This window comes from Cyanistes caeruleus, chromosome Z (genome assembly GCF_971803275.1).
Source record: "Cyanistes caeruleus chromosome Z, bCyaCae1.hap1.1, whole genome shotgun sequence".
Taxonomy (NCBI): domain Eukaryota; kingdom Metazoa; phylum Chordata; class Aves; order Passeriformes; family Paridae; genus Cyanistes; species Cyanistes caeruleus.
Genome location: NC_141732.1, coordinates 53,349,359 through 53,371,033, shown reverse-complemented (window position 1 = coordinate 53,371,033; position 21,675 = coordinate 53,349,359). Strand labels below are relative to the sequence as shown.

The 21,675-nt window shown below is 34.7% G+C and overlaps 1 protein-coding gene across 9 annotated transcripts in view; it reads left to right on the top strand.

The window, feature by feature from the left end:
• Positions 1-21,675, top strand: part of RIC1 (RIC1 partner of RAB6A GEF complex) — a 48,093-nt gene that overhangs the window by 19,279 nt on the left and 7,139 nt on the right. For 3 of the 9 annotated variants that reach the window (XR_015280369.1, XM_023943575.2, XM_023943579.2), the window contains 17 exons: positions 6,648-6,755; positions 7,840-7,982; positions 8,221-8,357; positions 9,336-9,427; positions 10,592-10,680; positions 11,508-11,652; positions 12,111-12,159; positions 13,287-13,439; positions 13,790-13,993; positions 15,416-15,454; positions 15,720-15,830; positions 16,424-16,513; positions 17,118-17,278; positions 18,326-18,464; positions 19,513-19,629; positions 20,422-21,150; positions 21,461-21,619. Coding sequence is in view for 7 of the 9 variants with exons in the window: in XM_023943575.2 (XP_023799343.1) it covers positions 6,648-6,755; positions 7,840-7,982; positions 8,221-8,357; positions 9,336-9,427; positions 10,592-10,680; positions 11,508-11,652; positions 12,111-12,159; positions 13,287-13,439; positions 13,790-13,993; positions 15,416-15,454; positions 15,720-15,830; positions 16,424-16,513; positions 17,118-17,278; positions 18,326-18,464; positions 19,513-19,629; positions 20,422-21,150; positions 21,461-21,619 (2,665 nt within the window). In the remaining 2 variants the exon portion in view is untranslated. The remainder of the gene's footprint in view (positions 1-6,647; positions 6,756-7,839; positions 7,983-8,220; positions 8,358-9,335; positions 9,428-10,591; positions 10,681-11,507; positions 11,653-12,110; positions 12,160-13,286; positions 13,440-13,789; positions 13,994-15,415; positions 15,455-15,719; positions 15,831-16,423; positions 16,514-17,117; positions 17,279-18,325; positions 18,465-19,512; positions 19,630-20,421; positions 21,151-21,460; positions 21,620-21,675) is intronic. The other 6 variants (XR_015280370.1, XM_023943576.2, XM_086867873.1 and 3 more) reach the window with 5 other exon arrangements.

Below are 21,675 nucleotides of genomic sequence, written 5' to 3'. Positions count from 1 at the left end.
AACTGTAATTGCACTGAAGAGAATTTTATATTGATCCAATTTAAACAAAATGCTTCAAGGTGGAAAGCAAAACAAAACTGTATGAGAAGTGACAGAAACACTTGTGCTGTTTATAACTCAGTATGCATTGTAGTATATTTGATCACAGAATTATTTATTTTCAGGGCCAAGTCTCTCTTTTTTCTCAAATCTAATCAGCACATACTTAGTAGAAGAACTAAAGTATAAATTGAGGCTAAGATGCCATCCTGTTTGCTAGTCTTTGCTTTTTCTTCTCTTTCAGGACTATGAAATATAGCGATTTTGGAAAGTAAGGTTGAGTGAACTTCCCCTGCACCCTGCTATTGTTTGTTTTAAACCACACAGAATCAGAGCGTAGGAAAACAGACTTCCTGTTTAAAAATGCACATTAGGCATAATTTCCTCCTTTTCATATCATTATAACCAATTGTAATAATCTTTATATTCTGAAATTTGGTGTTTTAATGGAACTAATGAAATCCAAAATTAACATTTGTGGCTGGAGGCTACAAAACTGCTGAAGTGTGTTATATTAGGAACTGAGGAAATAAAATTTAGAATATGCTAAATACTTCAAGAATATTTAGTGGGAAATACTTCTTAAACACTATTTTATACCTTTAGAGATTTAATCTGTATAAAATCTACTCATGTAGGTATGGTAAGAGTTAGTCAACTAATCTGTTTAGTATTATGTATATTATATGTAAAAACCTATTACTAGATTTATATGATAAAAAAGTGCTCATGCCATAAGTGCAACATATGAATATTTCTATATAAAAAAGGAAACTTCATTTTTATTGTTGGAATCCATTGGTAGTTTTTTGCCAACTTGTGGTATTTTAGGAATGTAGTTTCTCTGTCAAAGAAAATTATTCTGGCACTGTTGATATTTGGCTAAGAATTACCAGTCTTTTCTTAGATTGAACTGTCATTCATGCTTAATGAAAACTTACAGAATCCTGCTTAATTTGTGAGACTAAAAATAGGTGGGGAAAAGCAGTATGGTGCTTGTTGTATGGTGTTTAGTTTTCTTAAATTGAGCCAGAGTAGTCTACAGTTTCATTCCAGCTCTTGGATGCTTTGCTCCAGTTCAGAGCAGATTTGAAGAGAATCAGTATTGACCATTAGCCCACATTCTGAGGTATTTTCCTACAGCGAGCACAAGTACAAAGTCCTGCTTCTGTTAGTTCAGTCTTGTTTTATCACCCAATTAGTAAAGTAACTACAAGACAAAACATGAAAAATAATGTCTATAAGGTAAGATTGTAAAATAAATTTTACCTTTGCCTGTGATTGCTTAAGGAAAGTGACTGCATAGAAGCAAATGTGCAGCTTTGTAAGCTTTGTGGCAAGGTACAGTGGTAACTTATTGTGGAGTTTCCAGACAAATTTGTACAGAGATTCTTATGTTTGACAGTGAAGAGATGAGTAACACCATCATTGTAGAGGCTTCTCTGTGCGGAATTGATCATTGTTTCTGTTTAGAGGCTTGCCAAGGAGAGTAACTGAAGTGTTTTTGCTTAAAGAGCATATGTAACTTAGTGCTGAACATATTTTTGCCTTTCAAAAAAGACAAAATCAAAAAACTTTACATGGCGAATTGACTAAATGTGATGATTGGAGAACCTTTTGTGTCAGGTTTCTTGATATCCTCAAGTGGAGCCTGCATTTGGGGAGTGTTATGAATGTTATGTAGATTTAGAATGAGACCTCAATGGTGTAGATTATTCATTGTCTGAAGGTGCTTTAAAAATTAAAGTTGTTATCTAAGCAATATGAATATGTGAAGAAACTAATTCATATCCTGGTTTACAATGCAGTATTGTTGCTTATAGATCTGGTTACTCTATTATTTTCTTACTCTTTCTGGAATTTTTAAAAGCTATCTCCTTTTCTATAGCCTGACGGTTTATAGGTACCATGAGTTACCTCATCAGCAGACTTTTTTTTCCTGATTCAACGGACTAAAGATTAGCATGCACAAAGGTTTTGAACTTCACACTCTGCAAGGGTAATCAATGAGGTGTATGGTTCATTAACTTACTAGGTAATTTTTGCTCAGGATAAAGCTTCTGCTGAACTATACCATTGTGGTTTTCCCTGTAAGATTTTTTTTGTTGTTTGGAAAATATATTTTTAGAACTAGACTAACTGGAGAACTTTTATTAACCATTATGGCACTTGCAAACTCTTGATGTTCAAGATGTTTTAACTTCTTAGTTTAAGGAAAAATTAAGTTGGATGTTAGGAAAAAAATTTTTACTGAAAGAATGATAAAATACTGGAATGTTCTGCCTGGGAAGGTGGTGGAGTCACCATGCCTGGATGTGTTTAAAAAAAGTCTGGATGTGGCACTCGGTGCCATGGTTTGGTTGAGTTGTTAGGGTTGGGTTGGAGTCATTGATCTTTAAGGTCTCTTCCAGCATAGTGATTCTGTAACTGTTGTCAACAAATCTTTGCAGATGAAATAATAATTTGATAAACCATTTAGCTTCTTTATATCAACAGTTCTTTAATATGCTACCTAGCTGTTTCTTTTCTCAAACTACAGAAATCTGCTACTTCCTAATTCTGTAGTAAAGGCTGTACTAAGAATTACTTTTCTAAGCACTTATTCTTTATAGTTGTTACCATAAACTCACTTTAATTTTGTTGGTGCAGCTATTGCCAGTCTGTGTGTCTTCAGGTCTGCGTCCAACCAGGTGTATTTAATCCTCAGTTAGTGGCTGCCTTCAGTGTGGGGTGGAGAGATGCAGGTTTAGGGGTGTTGCATGAAAATCAAAGCTCACAAGTGATGATGCAGGCTCTTTGAATCAGGTATAAAAAATGAAGTTCTCAGCTTTTCAGTGTGAACATTAACTGAAGTGTTCACATGAACCGCTGTAAAATGGTTAGTAAACATTGTGTAATTGTGCTAATGCAACAATAATGGCTGTTGTCAGGTTTTTTGCCTTCTCGCCTTCAAGGAGAACAGCTTGGAGTTCTTGGTGATATAAATATTTTAGAAACATTGCCCTGATTTTTTCATATAAATATTGCCGTTAATAGCTGAAACATCATGATTTTTAATCTTCTTCCTGCCCCTTCCCTCCCACTCCAAGTACTACTGAAGAAGCCATTTTGTCAGGGACAACTAAGAATATCATAGCCCAAAAGTAGTATAAAAATATTTTACTTTGTATCAGAGAGTTTTTTTAGAAATAATTTTTAATTGTCTGAAGTCTTCCATATTTTTTTCAACTAAATGTTTCCATTACTTCTCATTACTTGCATGGTTTATCTACTGAGAATGGATGCTACTGCCTTGTTTGTTGTGTTTTATTTAAGTAATACATTGTTTGCCATTAGCCACAGTATCTTTTTTAAAATACTGTATTTTTTTACTCTGAGAGCATTTATGATTTTTTTAAACTATTTTCCAATAATAACTGCAAACTATATTACTATGACTACTGAAAATAGTACAGTGGAAACTTTAATATTAATTCAATGCTAATTCTGTCTCTGGATTAGAATTCCCCATTACTACACAGAAAACAGTGGGCATTATTTTTAAATACTTAGAACAGACTTAAAAATATATGTTATGTACCTTAATTGCAATTATAAAGAAATCCTTAAGTGCATGCCTTCAGATTCTGCTATAATTAACTTCTTATGTATTTCTTAGATGCTTTTGCTAGCAGTGAAAAATCTGTTACTATTATTTCTGAGCGAATTTTGTCTGTGTATCATGTTGTATGACTTGACTGCTGCCCAATTAGTGGAGGCCATAAATGCAGTACTGTGCACCTAGAAAAATTAGCTGGTAGGTGTCCTATTTCCTCCTTGAATTTCCCACCATTTCAGATAACAAACTTTAAGGAAATTCCTCCTACCAGCTGAGGAGTCTGTCTGACTCTGCTTTTGCATGGTGCTGCCTCTTTCTTGAATTTAGGATGCTTCTAAGTTTGGTGTGGTGAGGCTTTTAAAAACAGCATCTCTGATCTTTCCATGTTTGAGGTTTTCTTGGGTTGCAGATTTTCCTCAGTTCTGAGTTCTAAGAGATTTATCCACAGGCTTAGTTACATTACCAGATGCCATGCAAATAGCAATGATTGTACTTGATTCAACATGCAGCTGGTCAGTCACTGAAATGTGTTCCTCTCAATCCTTGTGCAAAAGTGAGTAACTTAAAGTTTGGCTGCAGCCATAGCAGATGCTGATGTGGCAACCCAGACCAAACATTCTTTCCTGCTTCAGTCATCTATGTGCATTCTTTGTTTAAAGGTCAAAGGAACTCAGCCAGTAAGGCTGAGTCATGCAGATGTGGACTGTAGGAACACAGTGTACTTTAGGTAGCACCTCTTTTGCACCCTTACTAGGGATTTCTTTTTTGAATTGATTAATTGGATATAATCACAGGCAGTGAATTGAAATAGTGGCATTTTTTGGAGTTTCAGTCAAGGTGATGTATCTTAACTCTGTGTGGGTCAGCCTCTTGCAAGTTGTATAAAAGAATCCTTTTTGGGACAAGAACAATAGTGCCTTAATATAAAAGATAAGATGCCACAGATGGTGACCAATGTGCTAAAACTAGCTTGTGAAACTGAAAATATTTAAATATTCTTGCAAGCTATTTTTTATCAAAGGTGTTGAAGAAAAAAAGTCAGTCCACATGGAGACCAGATTTTTTTCTTACTGCAAAAGATGTCATTTAAATCATGTTGTTACCATTCTGGCTTTGTAGTTTGTGCTGCGCAGAAACACTGAGCTTGCACTTGGTTACATGCTTTGGTCAATAAGTTGTGTCTTATACCTCCTAACAGTAACATTTCTGCGCTGCTCAACCCTTTCATCTCAGTTTTAGTCATTTGCTTGCATGATTCAATTGTACCACTGATTGTTGATAAACCAGATTAATTTCATCTGGTTTGAGATTATACTCTCTGGAACTGTATGTCCACATGGGTTGTAAAACCTATCTCCAAATATGTGGGGTTTTGTAAGTTTTAAAAAACACCACAACAACCCCACCATACTAATACTATTAAAAAGAGAAATTACCATTTTTTTCAGGGTTCCTGTCAATCCATGATAGCTAGCTTACACAAAGGGCTAGATCTTTCCTAAGACAGCTGCCTTTTACAATTAATTTTTGTTCAAAATGAAAACCAAACATTCTAATAATTTAAATTTATACAAGTTGCCATCTTTTGGTGATAGATTAATAACCTTAAAGTCCTTTATCTTGTTTTTTGCTGTAATTTTTCATGGCCACAATTGTTTCATTCTGGAAAAATGATACTGCTTCCATCTGCTAATTTGAGATTGTTAAAGGTTACCTCTTGCCTTAACTGGCGTATATCTTAGTCCGTGCTACATAAGGAAAGGTATAATGCCCATCAAAGAATAACAGATCTGAATTTTGTGTTGCTATAAAATGGTAATGAATTAAAGGAAGTTGATACCTACTGAGATAAACAAGACAGGAAAGGGGTTGATGTATCCTTGTGCTGTCAAACTTACCTAAAGCTGCATCTGTCATGTCTTAGGCAATTATATTTGCTACCCTGATGTAAATTGAAATAAGTGTTTTGTTAGTTAAAATGCAGGTGGAGATTACATGAATTTATGTACATATCTATTGTTTCTGACCATTGAATTTAGTATAAATTCTAACTTGTCTGCAGTGCCTGTTTCATTCATAGTTTGCTTTGCTTACTAGCATAATGCTTATTAGATAGATGAGCTGGATGATATGTTACAATACTTACGACTGTAGGTCGGTTTTCATCTTAAAAAAAATTAAAAGAAGCACATGGCACATCTGATAACCCAGATAAAGAATGAATATTTTAATGAAGCTGTGTAGTAATGTATGTAATGTAATGTAATGAATGGAATGTGAAATTTAAAATGGGGGAGATTAAAATAAGAAGCTTTCTACATCTAGAAGTTGACATTGTGTAATGGTCTATTTAAAGAGAAGGAAACAGTGTTCAGTCATCTCTTCTTCGTAGGTCTTAGGTTAAAAACTAGTTAATTTGATTCAGGGAGAAATACTCCTATGAAATACTGTGATAGATGTTTACTTGTGTTATGCATGCTGAATTAATATTATAAACATTGATCTGGCAAAAAGAATGGAAGAAACATAAACATTTTGTAGTCTGTAATATCTGTAATGTATTTTGAAAAAGAATGTATTTGAGATACTTAGGAATTCAACATATATAATTGCTGTAAATGGTTGAGTAACAATTTACTAAATCAGATTTTTCACTGATACATATAACTTATTTTGGGAGTATTAAGGCAGGACTTTGGCTAAATACATAGGGACTGTAATGTTTATTCTCTCTTCATTGTCTTATTTTTTCTTCATACTCTGTGGACATAGAGAGAGGATGTTATGATAGACTAAACTTTAAGCACCAAAATTACATCCTAGATATTCAGTGCTGCTTGTGGCAGATTTCACAGGACTGGTTGGATGAGGGGGGTTGTATGTATATGTTTTTATGTATATGTATAGGGGAAAAAATACCATGGAAATGTAAGCCAGTAACTCTTGAGTCTCTTGAGGAATTCTCAAGAATTAAGCCTGTCTTAATTCTGGTACTTCTGTTGTATTTTAGAGGAAGCCCACATCTGAAGGGAACCCCACATTACAAGGAAGAACAATGTGCTCCTTCATTAAATCTAGAAATGAAGAAAGTACTGGACTTGCAAGCCTCTATCACAAGGTATGCTCATTAATTGGGCCTTGAGAATTTTTCCATATATACCAGTACTTTTTAAAAAGTGAGGGGAAAACTGGATGGAAGAAAAGGCTTCTAGTAAGTTTTTAGGCTTATTAATAGTAAGGACTAATATTAGTAGGTTAGTATTATTAATTAGTAAGTCTGAGGAAGTGAAAAAGTGAGTTATTGTTAAAGAATTCTTCCTCTGCTTGGCTATACTGATATTTTCGGCATATAGAAATACGTAGTATGCTCACTGTTACTGTGTATTACTATAAATGAGTTTGTCCTTCAGCTCCAAGTGTGTATTAGAGATTTATGGAGGTGTTGGTAGGTTAGAGCAAGACTGTATGCAGCATTTCAGCATTTCTCCAGATGCCTGCATAGAGTCCACGTTCATCCTTTTTATTTACCTCTTGCTTTGTTGTGGTGATTGCCTGTCCTATAAAGAAATCTTGAACATGCTAAGTAAGTATGGGTGAAAAGTTGGTGAAATGTCATTGCATTAGAGTGAAGTGGAAAAGTAACAAAGTGAAGTTTGGGAAGAGGCTCCTTAGGAGAAAATGGGTGAAGACATGCAGTATATACTGGAGAAAGCTTTGCATGCTAGTAGATTAACAACAGTTGTCAAGATTTTGGAAATCTTTAAGGAAGGATTTAGAAGGAGTCCAATTTCTCCTTCATTACTTTGTTTCAACCACAGATTAAAACATATTGTAAATTATTTACAGCCTAAGCAGTATTGTTAATTTTCTGGGATAGATGAATAATTGATGGTTGGTAGTAAAATCTTATGGTTAGTCAGAAGTGTTGAAAAGATCTTCAGCAGTTAGTATACCAGTTAAGCAATTACTCCAATAGTACAGACTTGTTTGTGAACTGTGATTGCTGAAGAGAAGTTGAGGTATGTACCATTTTTTGTCAGTGTGGTACAAGTTTGTAACTTATGTGTGACTTTACAATGCATGCTACAATGTAGTATGTAGTACAAGAGGTAGTAATACAGTGTTTATGACATTAATTGGTATTTCTGTGATAGAGATTTGAGACAAAGTTTTTTTAGGGATTAACAAATATCTTTTATTAGTTTGCAATCCATGTTAGAAGATCTGCTTGTGGCTACTGCTGATGGATTTCTCCATCTCATTCACTGGGATGGTATGACCAATGGAAGGAAGGCCATCAACCTTTGTACAGTTCCATTTTCTGTAGATCTGCAGTCTTCTCGAGGTAGGTTTTAGGGATTATATTGCTTGCAATAAATACCTCTTAGTGACATACCATCTAATATAAAATATTGTCTCTATTCTTAAGCAGAGATAGGAAAATTTTGCCATTTGTAAATGGGAATGAAATAGCCTGTTTAAATTAGATTTTCTCTTTGAAGTAATAAGTAAACATCTGAAATGTCTGTTGGCTTGCAACATTTCTGTGTTTCTATATTTTTAAATTACTGATACTTTCTCAGCAGGTTCGCTTTTGGGATTTGAAGATGTTTACATCAGAGATATGGAATACTGTGCCACACTTGATGGCTTCGCTGTTGTTTTTAATGATGGCAGAGTTGGTTTCATTACACCGATGTCAAGCAGATTCACTGCTGAGGTATATTTCCTTTAGCATTTCTACTGTGCACAATAAATATGTTTTCCTTGGTCTCTGCATTTCAGTTAGTTTTCTAGTTTAAATTCTATTCAGCTACAGAGAAACTAAATTTAACAGCTGCTTAAGAGACATCTGTTTAAGAGATGACATAAGAACAAGACTGCATTTTGTAGCATAATTTGAGCTAGATTTTTATAGGATTGATACCATAATTGATAAGAGATTTAACTTTTAATTTGTTCATTCAAATTGTCATTATAGACGGTGTCTTATTGTGTCAGACCGACAGACTTCCTGTTAGAAGTTATAACTGGAATGTTAGGAAGTGGTTTCTCTAATGGCTAGGTATCAAAAGCGCTATGTCTAGGACTTAGTCCTAATCAAGTCTATCTCCTTCTCGTAGTGACAAACATACTTCAGAATTTGTTTCACAGGAATCTTCTCCAAATTAGGTGTTTTCTTACCTGTAATTCAGCCTAAAAACTATTACATTCTATTGTTAGATATCTGTATTTTAATTACAGAAAACTGAAAAGAATACATCTAATGTCAGTCTCCTTCACCCACTTAAAATACCTGTGTTCTCAGCTGTTGCAGATGGGAACTTACTGTCCCATTTTTCTTTCTCTCTTCATTCTTTGTACCATCTACTGATTTTTTTTTTTTTCTTTTCCCTAGGCATTTTCAGAGACTTTTTTGCCTTACAGATAGTGACTTATTTTGTTAATAAGTAGTCTTATAAACAGTTTCTTACATAGTGAAAACTTTCTGTAATTTATATTATGAAGAATGAAACCAGTTTTGCATTTGTTGGATTTTGTTTCTTTGAGCCATGTCAATTGATCTTGACATTAATAGAAATTTGGAGACCATGAAGGTCAACTGACAGATGTGTAACATGGTGTACATGGATAGAAGCTGACTGTTATTAATAAAAGTGCTATTTAACAAAAAATCTTACGAATTTCTTTCCTACAGCAGCTCCATGGTGTTTGGGCACAAGATGTAGTTGATGGAACTTGTGTGGCAGTGAATAACAAGTACAGGCTAATGGCGTTTGGATGTGCCAAGTAAGTTTTTTATGGCTGGTTCAGAGCAGGGGGAGTTGTTTCATATTATTATTATTATTATTATTATTATTATTATTATTATTATTATTATTATTATTATTATTATTATTATTATTATTATTATTATTATTATTATTATTATTATTATTATTGTTTCATAATAAAGCTGAATTAGTAGTTACTTCTTACTAAGTTGTGTTGCAAGAACTGTAAAGATGAAAATAATCTTTCTGCCTAGAGATTGCATAATGTGCTGTCAAGAAGGCAGGAGAGAGGTGGAAAGAAATGATTGCCTGCTTGAACTGCGGTTGAAATTTATGTTTGCTGTTCTGGTCTGGGAAAAAAAAAAATTAAAAGGTGGCTGGACCAGTAGCAAGGATTGGAAGGTGCTGCTATCCCAGCTAATCTCAAAGCAGGATTACAAAGTCAGTTTTAAGTAGTTAGTCGTAATAATATTGGACAAGAATCATTACTTCACACTCAACTGAGAAAAATGCTCTGTGCCGTCATGATTTGGTCAAGAAGAGTGTTGCCTGTTTAAGTAACTTAAACATTAATGTAAATTAAATGTTACAGAAATGCTTGTGGTATTTTGCTTACTGCTCCTACAAGTCCCCCCAGTATAATACTGTTAAGCTGGCCTTAGAGTACAGCTTTTTATTTTCATCGGTTGTATTTTGTATATAAAACTGGTTTTGTTTTAGAGCATTCAAAGAAATCTGGTTTATTTTTCATCTGTCCTCTTAAGAACTAGTATTCTTGTTCGTAGTAACAATACAGTGTGTTGGTGTTTCTTCTGAAACAAGAATACTTACTTTAATTTACTGATCTTAGTATATCCCTGATGAAGCTTGGACACTGATAAATACTGCCTTCCCTTATGGATTGTCTGGCAGTTGGAAGCCATAAATGTGCATGGATTGTGGGTACATTCGTATTTTAAGAGAATGAAGTAGTTTTAGTGCATTGGTTATTCCAGGGCTGGCGTTTTGGGTCATATGATGCCTTCTGAAAAGCACCTTAGAAATTTGTTTCATAAAGTTCTTTGACTCTTTTCTAGATAAATTTGTTGTTGGTAAGAGAAAAATCAGCTTTTCTTAGCCTCTTGACACTGATAAGAAATTGAAATGGTCTGTAGTCTAAAGCACGTGTAATGTCTTCCAGTGGCTCTGTGCAGGTTTATACGATAGATACCACCACTGGCGCCATGCAGTTTTCTCATAAATTGGAACTGACACCAAAACAATATCCTGGTGAGTTACTTTTATTGCTGGAATTTCCCAGCTGTTTTTAGGGCATAGTATATTTTTTATCCTTAGCTAGTTAACCTCTGTTTATTTGTTTGCATAATCACTGATGTGAATAGTGTTCATTCCTGTCTGTAGTAATTAACTCCTGTGTCTTTGCACTTTCAGCTGCTTGCTTTTTAAGTAACTTTTGGATATGTTTTGTATGTGAGGGGTTGGGTAGGTGGTTTATGGTTTTTGTTTGTGGGGTTTTTTAACTAGTTCTTAATCTTGAAATTACTTTTCAATTACCTTAGGAAATGAGAGGTTATTGTCAAAACTGATAATGAGTATAATAGAACTGTGAATTAATTTGAAGCAACTGACGTGTAGGGTACACTAATGCAGCATCCTTCCTGCACTGCAGTGTATTTTTTCATGTAGTATTCTGTGCTTGAGAGTAAGTAACATACAAAGTGGATAAATTGAATCCTCAGCTGAAAATGTGTATGATTTTCTGTTAGGAAACAAATCCATAAGTAAGCTTTACCATTGTGTTAAGTGTCTCTATTGTCCAGAAAATGATTTTATCAGAATTGTGGTTCTGTGCTTGTGTTATAGCAGTGTACTTCTGGCATATTTTCCTGTATTCTTAGTTTCTTATGAAACCAAACGTGTTGGAAAGAAACCATTCTTTGTTTGCTACTTACTCATTTTGAGATGGTCAGTTTGATGAATGCATCAGTTAATTGAAAAATCAAATATTTACTTATATTTTTGTTTAAACTCTTATGGTGAAACCAGATGAAAGACTTTCAGTGTTTTTATGTATTTTATTTTCTGCTTTTAAACAGATATTTGGAATAAAACAGGACCCGTTAAACTAATTAGATGGTCACCTGATAGCTGTGTTGTGATGGTGACCTGGGAATGTGGAGGTTTGTCCTTATGGAGTGTTTTTGGTGCTCAGCTTATCTGTACTTTAGGAGGTGATTTTGCGTGAGTATTTTTAATGACATTGTAAAGAGTTTATTAGAAATCTTTGTTTTTCTGATTGAAAGCATCTAATTAGAAATTAATTCACCAAATTAGGTTTTTTAAAATCTTTTTCCTTTGTGATTTCTTAGATATTGAGATATCTTTGGCAAATATTTAGGAGGGGAAATATATAGACAAAAGTATTTTATAGTGGTGTTTTTGTCTGTAAAAGAAAATTACCCTAGAAGCAAGCTCGAGCAAGCAAATATGAAAATTCCCTCAGTGTCTGTATTTAATGTAGTTTATGCTAGACATCTGACAGTTGCATTGCCTTTTTTGTAGTGTCATGGATCAAACAGGCTGTACCATTTGAGATGAGATTCAGTATAGAACCATATGAAAATATGAAGATAGGAATTTAATTTATTATTCTGATGAAATTATTTGTAAACTCAAACTTGTTCTGTTCTGGTTTTAAGGTATCAATCTGATGGTGCCAAAAAGGACCCTCTAAAAATCAGTTCCATGGTAAATATGAATGTAAAAATATTGTAATAGGATGGCTCTTAATGTTTTAAATTATTTTAGTATTACAGATTTTTAGAAAATCAAACTGTCTTTCTTTTGCTTAATTAATTTTCATAGTAAGATGCCTTTACTACATTTCTTAACTGCAACGTAGCATTGAAGGAAAAAGGGACAACTGATGAAGTTTTTATGTATAAACATGATCATGAAGTACGCATGACATGCTTTTCTTACCTTTGCTTTTAATATTAAGTATGAACACTTTCCATTTTTCTTAATTTTTCTTTTTTATCTGGTGCTGTATTTCTAAGTGCAGTGAGACACAGATTAGCACTACTTGTAAACTCCCTTATTTCTCTAAAATTACTAGCTGACCAGTTAAAGTAACTTTACTCAGATTATGAATTCCAGAGAAAGTTAGCTGCTGCTTTTTGATACAAAGTAGTTAACATTAAATGCAGTCTTTCTAGTCTGTAAAATCAATAAAAAAATAGAATAAATTAGAGTAAATTTTAAATTAGAACAAATTTCAAACACATTCTACAAGGCCTCTTACAAACCATGGTGAATTTTGTGCAGTGTTTCTAAAACAATTTGGTTTATTTGTCATGACATAATTGCTGTGAAGATTGACAACTCTAAACATGCATCCCAAGTGGAGGTACGTATGTGCAATGACAGTACCTTTTAAAAAATTTCAAAGACTGCAATTCTGATATCATTGAATTTGATGAACAACAGCCAGTGTAGTTTTGGAAATCAGGATTGTTTCATACCTGGCTCTATGGAATTTTTGTTTGTTGCCCTAAACTGTGAATTAAACAGTCTTCCTTACTTATGTGGGTGTCTTTGCATAGTTACACTTAATTTTATCATTTTTTACATAAGACAGGAAATCAAGCAAGATTCTTACTGTACCTTGTAAATTTTACTGTTTTATTCCTATAATGATACGTTTTAGAAGAATAAAATGTGTGGATTTTTTCCAGGCTTATGTGTATCATCATAAGATCAGCTACAATAAGTTTCTGTAGTTCTTGTTTTATGATAATATATAGTGTTACATTTATATATATGTATGTAGTGTTGGGTTGGGGATTTTATTATTGTTACTCTTTTTCCTTCAGACCTGGGGATCAGAAGGGTATCATCTCTGGGTTATTGATGGGAATTCTTCTTCAAACATGAAACCTGAAAGAAATGCAAATAATGAAGCCCAACAGTTTGGTATTCTGCAGTTTCAGTTCATCAAGAGTGCACTCACTGTTAATCCTTGTATGGTGAGTTTTTTTGTTGATAAATACATCCTTATTTTAGATCATAGTTCCGATTTTATGTGACCTCTGAGTTGTCCTTTCAGATTTTAAGTCTGTTCTGCAGCCATTACAGTTGTCTTTCTTTTTTGTCATAGGGCCTTTAAAATGGTACTGTGAAAATACTGCTAAGCAATATTGTAACATAAAACCTGTTAGTACATAGTAATACAAAAACTAAGAACTGCCTCAACACTTGTTTTTCATGTTGTTTACTTAGAATCTTTTAATACATTGATCACGTGTTTTCCTTTTTCTTCTGTATATGGAATTCAAAGTTGCTTTTTTTCTTTTCTTTTGGTTTGGTTTTAATACAGAGTAACCAGGAGCAAGTCCTCCTTCAAGGAGAAGATCGCTTATATTTGAACTGTGGAGATGCAGCACAGACTCAGAGTCCCAGAAATACTTCAGCACACTCTGAACATAACCACAGCAGGGAAAGAGGCCCATTTTCAGATGGCAGTTTAGATTCTCAGGGTTTAAGCACTTTACTAGGACACCGGCATTGGCATGTTGTACAGGTAATTGGTCCTGGCTGCCCATATGTGCTTTGTACTTGTAAGAGTTTGTAGGAGTAGAATATGCAGCTGATCTCCTCACTCTCTGAAATACCTTTTCCCTCTGGTATGAGTTCATTGCCTTTTTATTATCTCTGGGGGTTTCCTGTGGTACAGCTTTTTCTCATTGGCAAAAGGTAAAGGAACATTGGTCCTATCAGCCTTGTGGCTATGTGTTTGCTGCCTGGCCAATAAAAACAGTCTTAAAGGTCTTATGACTTCAGGAAGGAGTAGTTAATTACTTTTCTGTACTTTGAAAGGGAGAATAACTGCAACACACAAGAAATCTTTTAGGTGTTTGTTTTGTTGTTTATGCAAAATGCTTTAAAACATACTCACCTGATGAATACAGCCTTCAGACTCCAGCTGTATTTTCAAGCAGAAAAAATGGCATCTATTTAAGCATGTAACTAAAACTTCACAATATCAAGCTTTCAAAGAAGAAATTGATGGTAGTAATGGGACTTTTATTTTCCCTGTAATATAAAGAAAAATATAAATATTTTAGTCCATGTTTCTAACGTGTGTTCTTACATGCTTGAATTGGTGGCACTCTTTTAGTTGTTTCTGAAAGGTCTCCAGTGTTTTGTTCTTCACACAGCACATGAATCAGTAGTATTAAAAACTATTTGATTCTAGGCATGTAAGACAGGTTTCAGATACTGTTGAATTTCTGCTTTAGCTGTTCCGGTAGCTCTTCTGTCTTCTGAAACTGGTGGAGAAGAGAGTGGTCTTTGTTCTGTAAAGTTGAAACAATTAGAATTATGGTGGGGAGGAAAATATCTATGAAAAAGGACAGTGTCTGGGTCTCAAGAGTACCTACCTTAGTGTCAGATCAGACACTGGAATTTGAAGCTGGGTTTGTATCATCCCGTGTGATGTGGAGAATCCAGCATTGAGATTTGATGTGACATGTTCCAGTCAAGTTCTCTCATAAGAAGGCTTTTTGATATGCTGGTGTATATTTTATGACAGGTTTAGAAATTTCATTCCTATACTGAAAGTCCTGCCTGAAGACTGTATTTATCAAAACTTTTATGTTCCTGTAAAAGATTCTCTTGGAGAGGGAAGTAGCTGGGAGGAGAGATGAGCAAATGGTGGCTATTAGTCAGTAATACAGTATTAGCTGGTGTATGTTGTTAATTCATTTTGCTATTTTGTGCATTAAAAACAGGGTAACATTTAGGCATCAGTTACTTTTGGTGTGGGGCCAGTAATTGTATTTAAAAACAAAATTATCCAACATTGAATACCATTATGACAGTGTTTTGAAAAAAAAAACAACACTGACATTGTCCAAGTCCCTTTAGGATGTTACAGTTAATCAGTACTTTAATTGTAGTTGGTATAGTCATGTGATTTTGGTTTTCTCTCTTTTTTGTTTAGATTCATAGTACATATCTAGAGAGCAACTGGCCTATACGGGTGAGTTATTTTAAGAATATGTTCATGCTTATTTGGAGGTATTGGAGAGTTATAATTGTCCATTAGGATTGGGTGAACTCTGAAAATTAAATCATTACTTGACATTACAGAAAGAAAACTGTGTTAGTAAAGTATGAAACATGAAGATACTTTACATGTTTTGAGTCTGATACTATATTGCCTTGTGGTGCCTTATTTGGATAGGATATATTGTTTAAATAAGTTCTCTTCTGAGGTTCTTCTAACTTTTTTTTCTTTTTTACAGTTTTCAGCTATTGACAAGCTTGGACAGAATGTAGCTGTTGTTGGCAAGTTTGGTTTTGCACATTATTCTTTACTCACCAAAAAATGGAAGCTGTTTGGAAATATTACCCAGGTGAAGGGTTATGGAATTTTATTCTGGTGCACAGGGAGGATTTTATTTGTTGGGATGTGGGACTTGGAGAAAATTAAAGAGTACGGTTTTCAAATAAACAGCCTGTAGGCACACTTGGGATTAGGGATGCTGGTTTTACATGTGTTTCTCATATAATGTCTGAAACACAGATCTTGCGGTTTTGACACACTAATTTGTGTCTGAGTGTTAGCAGAGTATTCAAAATTTGAGTGGATATAGTCAGATACTTAATTCCATTTGTCTTATCTGAGAGTTTGTGTGACGTGGCTTTGAATGTAAAGCTTGCAAATTCTGGCTAGAAATACATTTGAGAGAGTTCAGGGATGCCAATAGCATAAAGAACTGTGGAACCATCTTTTGTAGGATGAGGTTTGTCCTTCGTATACTACTCTTTAGTACTTCGGGTTTTTTAAACATTAAAAACTTCATACACATAGTCTGGCCACTATGAGTAAACCTTATAGTTATCATGCATGGCTTTTAGACATTACCCGTATAATGTACATGTCTTGTGTGTGTAAGTATACAGAAGTACATACCTATATGTCATCTGCTTGCTTTTTTCTTTCCAGGAGCAAACTATGATGGTAACAGGTGGCTTAGCATGGTGGAATGACTTCATTGTTCTTGCATGTTATAATTTAAATGATCACCAGGAAGAGGTGAGATACTTTTCTTCAAAGTAAACATACAATAATTAGAATACCTGATTTGTATGACAGTAGGATTATAAATATGAAAAGTATTGTGGTATTATAAATATGTTTATACACTCTAAACTTTGGTGGGTTTTGGTCATATACACAGTTTATACATGAATATCTAAGTAATGCTTTGCAGAAAAATTTTGTTGTTGCTATTAAAAACTGTTTTCTGCTGGCCGTAGATCTACTCATTGTTCTGAAAACTTTGTGACATTTTTGCATGTTGGCATGAAGTGTGTTCTGATATACCTGTTTACAGTGTTTTGGGACACTTTTGCTAGCTTTTAAGCTATATGGGCAGAGGAGTTGTAGTTACTCTGCTTTTTAAAACTGGTGAGTGAAATTCCTTCCTTATGATTGTTGTACTGTACTTCAGATTGTGCTGTGCTTTAACGACTTCAGATGTAATGATAAAATGCAACAGATAAAATACTCGATCAGTAATATGTCTTGGTAGAAATTCTTGACAGCCGTTCCACAACAAGGAAAATAACTGTAGTGGAATTACTATTAGGTTGTTGGCAAGCATAACCTGTGTTCAGACTACTCTTTTTCCTTGCAGCTGAGAATCTACCTGCGAACATCTAACCTTGACAATGCATTTGCTCACATCACCAAAGTGCAAGCAAACACGTTACTGCTGAGTGTCTTCCGGGACATTGTGATACTGTTCAGAGCAGATTGTTCCATTTGCCTTTACAGTATTGAGAGGAGGTCTGATGGGTGAGTGTCACTATTTGACATATACTATATGACTATATCACTATTTCACTATATACTGTACTGCTTTTGCAGTAAGGTACCAGTGGATCTGCTCTCAGTCTGAGTAAATTCTTGCAGTAATACGAAAGTGTTTGATAAGTGGTGAAGTCAGATTTTTAAAATACAATGGTAACGTGTTATCTGTATGCACAAGTTCCAGAGTGTTGTCACTTGCATATGTGCTGCTAGGCACATTATGTGTGGAGAAAGGTAGTGACTGATCTATGCACATTTCCAGCTGTCTGAACAAATATGTTCCTAAATTACAGGAGCTTGAAAACGGAATATGAATAGCAGAAGAAGGCGCTAAAAGACACCCACATATTTGAATATTTTAAAATAAAAACATGTTTCTAAAATTAGGAGCAGTAATTAGTGAAGGGAAGGTGGCAGCAGGCTTGCAAAGATAAAGAGATAAAAGTTTTGGTCTTGGTGTGATGGTGAGGAATTATTTTAGTGCAAAAGAAGTAGCAATGTAAGATATGCTAGATACTCTCAGATAGTTAAGATTAGTGAATCTAAGGAGGAGATAAAGATTCAGAGGTAGGGGTTTTTTTAAAGTGCCTAAGTAGGTGATTGTTCTTACAGTTATGGTATCTTCTTTATAGCAAGAAGGGACCTTTTTATGATAGAAAAAATCAAGTTGTTTACAAACTTCAGAGAAAAATATTTTCAATGCTTTTAAAAAAAGCTCCTAACAGAATCCAAACCTGGGAACTGTCTCATTAAAGGATCAATAGAGTCATATTCTGAAGTATCTGATATTGTCTTCACCCACTCATAGCTGTATTTCCCAAAGTATCAGTATACTTAATCCAGTTTAGGTTTGTTTAGTAGCTTTATATAGAGTAGACACGTAGGCATTTCTACTGATTCCTGATTAAAGGAATGTTACTTGTTCTGTAAACTGTTTGCTAAGTTGCTTATTTTTATTAGGTTTACTTCAAGGTAGTTATTTCATGTTAAGTACTGTTGTAAAGTTTCTAAATGTAGTCATTTTCTTTTCAGTCTTAATCCTACTGCCAGTATCCAAATTCTTCAAGAAGTGTCCATGTCTCGGTACATTCCTCATCCTTTTCTTGTAGTGTCTGTTACATTGACGTCAGTGAGAACAGAGACTGGCATCACCTTGAAGATGCCTCAGCAGGTAACAGGTCTCAAAATTTGGTAGAGTTGGTGCCTGACTTTGTTAGCTTACTCCGTAAAGGTTACCTTGTTGATAAAGCAATCATAAATCAGTGGTCCTTCCATAAGGTAAAATCCAGAATGTGTTTTTTTTTGATGTTCATTATATAGACAATTTATATGGGAATTGGGGGTGAGGGGGTGGAAGGAGAAGTAAGAGTTTAGATTTTTATTTCATACCTTCCCTTTGCAAAGTTGGGACCAAATCTTGGTGAACAAATTACATTTAACTCTGTCAAGGATATGTTGCTCTGTCATGTATTAAAAGTTAAAAAACCAGAGCAATCCATGGCATTAGGAATTACCTTTCTCACTACAACATGTCCATTAGTGAAAGAATAAATAGAAAAAAATGAGAAGATGGCATATGCCCCTGTAAGGCACTCTGTCAATTCTCCAACAGCCAAACAATGATTTAAGATGTTAAGGTTCATGTCTTAACTTCAAAATTTAGTCAGAGCATTGAAAGCGTATGCAAAGACAACTTGGATTTTTGTTGTCAGGGTTGCAAACAGTAGGGTTAACTGAGCAGAATACTTTGCTTTCTTGACATGCCTTACTAAAACAGTTTTTCTCTAACTGCAGCTAAGTAAAAGTTCAAAGTGCTCTACAAGTGTGGCTCAACTCTTGGCTCAGCTCTTGGGTTGTGTAGTCTTTGCAGTCAGATACTGGCAGTCATATTGTGATGATGTTGATAAGAATACAGAGCTTTATTTTTCTTAGAATACTGGTGAATTGCCATTTTAAAATATATAGTTGGAAAAAGTCCATATTAAACACATGGAATGAATCTGGTGAATAAGAAACCTTCCAGTACTTAATCCTATGCACAAGAACTGGTTCTTGATTTTTCTTAGTCCTTCTATATTGAATTAAGTTGTCAGTCATCTCTGTAAAGTGGCACATAATTTACACTTTTTTTTCCTGGGTTTTTATTGTGGTTATTAAAATTAGTAAAATTATCATTCAGAAAGGTTAAATAATTTGCATAATTTTCTTTCTGTCTGTAGGCTTGTGAAGCTGAAAGTATTATGCTTAACTTAGCAGGACAGCTCATCATGTTGCAAAGGGATCGATCTGGACCTCAGATACGAGATAAAGATAATAATCCTAATCAAAGAAAGCATGTGAGTAAATATATGTGGAGTATTGCACATGGCTTGAAAGATGTCAGTGATGGAAGAAGCAAGTGCGAGAGAATGGTCCAGACATGAAGAAAATAGGGTTATAAGCATGGCAGTATCTACACTTACACACTGAATTTTTAGCTGGAAGTATATTCACATTCGCTCGTGTTTGCTAGTTATATTAAAATTAAATAGACAAATTTTAAGAGTAAAATTTCCCAAACTTTGGTATGCACCAATAACAGGAGATCTCTAGTGTGAACTGTTTTATATGTTTGTGGAACATTACAACTTTTTGCAGAGTGTATTTATAAAGTTCTTAGAAATAACAACAATGGAAATCAATTACTGAACTTTCAATTCTTCCAGGCTGATGAAAGCCAATTCTGTGCGAAACAAACACATTGGGAAAGTGAAATGTGGAAAGTTCAGATAAAGATTTGTCAGTTCTAGGCTGGACTTGTGGGCTAACTGAGCAAGCAGAGAGCAGGTTTTTATTTTTCACCTTTATTCTTATCTCTCTGCTTCCTGACTAAGAATTAAGGAGTTTAAAAAAATGAAAGAAATGTCTTGAGTTAACATAAGTACTAAGTGGTCTTTTGTCACATACTGGGATACAGATAAGAGAGAAGCAGATTTCTTTCTTCTTCTTAGAAGAATGACATGTTTGAAAAAGTAGATCTTAGCCGGAAAATTGAGTTATTGAGAACAGGGTAAAAATAAAAGAAATTATGGATACTGATTTTTTTTAAGGTTTGGTTTTTTGTTTTGTTTTTTTTTCATTTTAAATAGCTGCCCTTTTGTGCTCCAGTTGTCCTAGCCCAGTCTGTTGAAAATGTATGGACTACTTGCAGGATTAACAAACAGAAACGCCACTTATTGGAGGCTCTGTGGCTTAGCTGTGGTGGGGCAGGTATGAAAGTCTGGCTTCCCCTGTTTCCCAGAGATCATCGAAAACCGCATTCCTTTCTATCAAGACGGATCATGCTGCCTTTCCACATCAACATATACCCACTGGCAGTTTTGTTTGAAGATGCCTTGGTTCTTGGTGCTGTTAATGACACTGTGCTCTATGACTGTTTATACACTCAAAGCAGTGCTAGAGAACACTTGGAGGTTCTCTTTCCTTTCTCCATTGTTGAGAGAACCTCTCAGATCTACCTCCATCACATTTTACGCCAGCTCTTGGTTAGGAACCTCGGTGAACAAGCCTTGCTTTTGGCCCACTCCTGTGCCACATTACCATACTTTCCTCATGTACTAGAACTGATGCTTCATGAAGTGCTGGAAGAAGAAGCTACCTCGCGGGAGCCCATTCCCGACCCTCTCCTTCCCACTGTGGCAAAGTTCATTACAGAATTCCCCCTCTTCCTGCAGACAGTTGTTCATTGTGCTAGGAAGACAGAATATGCCCTGTGGAATTACCTTTTTGCTGCTGTTGGAAACCCGAAGGACTTATTTGAAGAGTGCTTAATGGCCCAGGACTTGGACACAGCTGCCTCTTACCTTATTATCCTACAGGTAATGGTACCAAATATATTGCAAGAGTGCTGGTATTTACTAACATTGCAGTATTTTATAAATAATGTCATATCAAAGTTGTGTGAATTCAAAAGGTTTTTAATTTAACAGTTTTCTGTTAATACTATGTCCAGTTATGAAGGGTGGTAAGATGATACAGTGTCAGTAGTTAGTTTACACAAGTTTTAAAGCATGAAATTTGCTGTTTATAATCTTCGGTATACTTGAATGTGAAGCAGTATGGCTACACCTAATAGAATTTCTGATGCTCTATATAGTAAATCACTTAATTATGCTTTGTTGCTTGCAGAATATGGAGGTTCCAGCAGTAAGCAGACAACATGCTACTCTCCTATTTAATACTGCCTTAGAGCAGGGAAAGTGGGATCTCTGTCGTCATATGATTCGATTCCTTAAAGCCATTGGCTCTGGAGAGACAGAAACACCCCCAGCTACACCAACAACTCAGGTTTGTGATGAGAAAAGTAAATATTGTCCATCAAGCCTTGTATGATTAATCTTCCG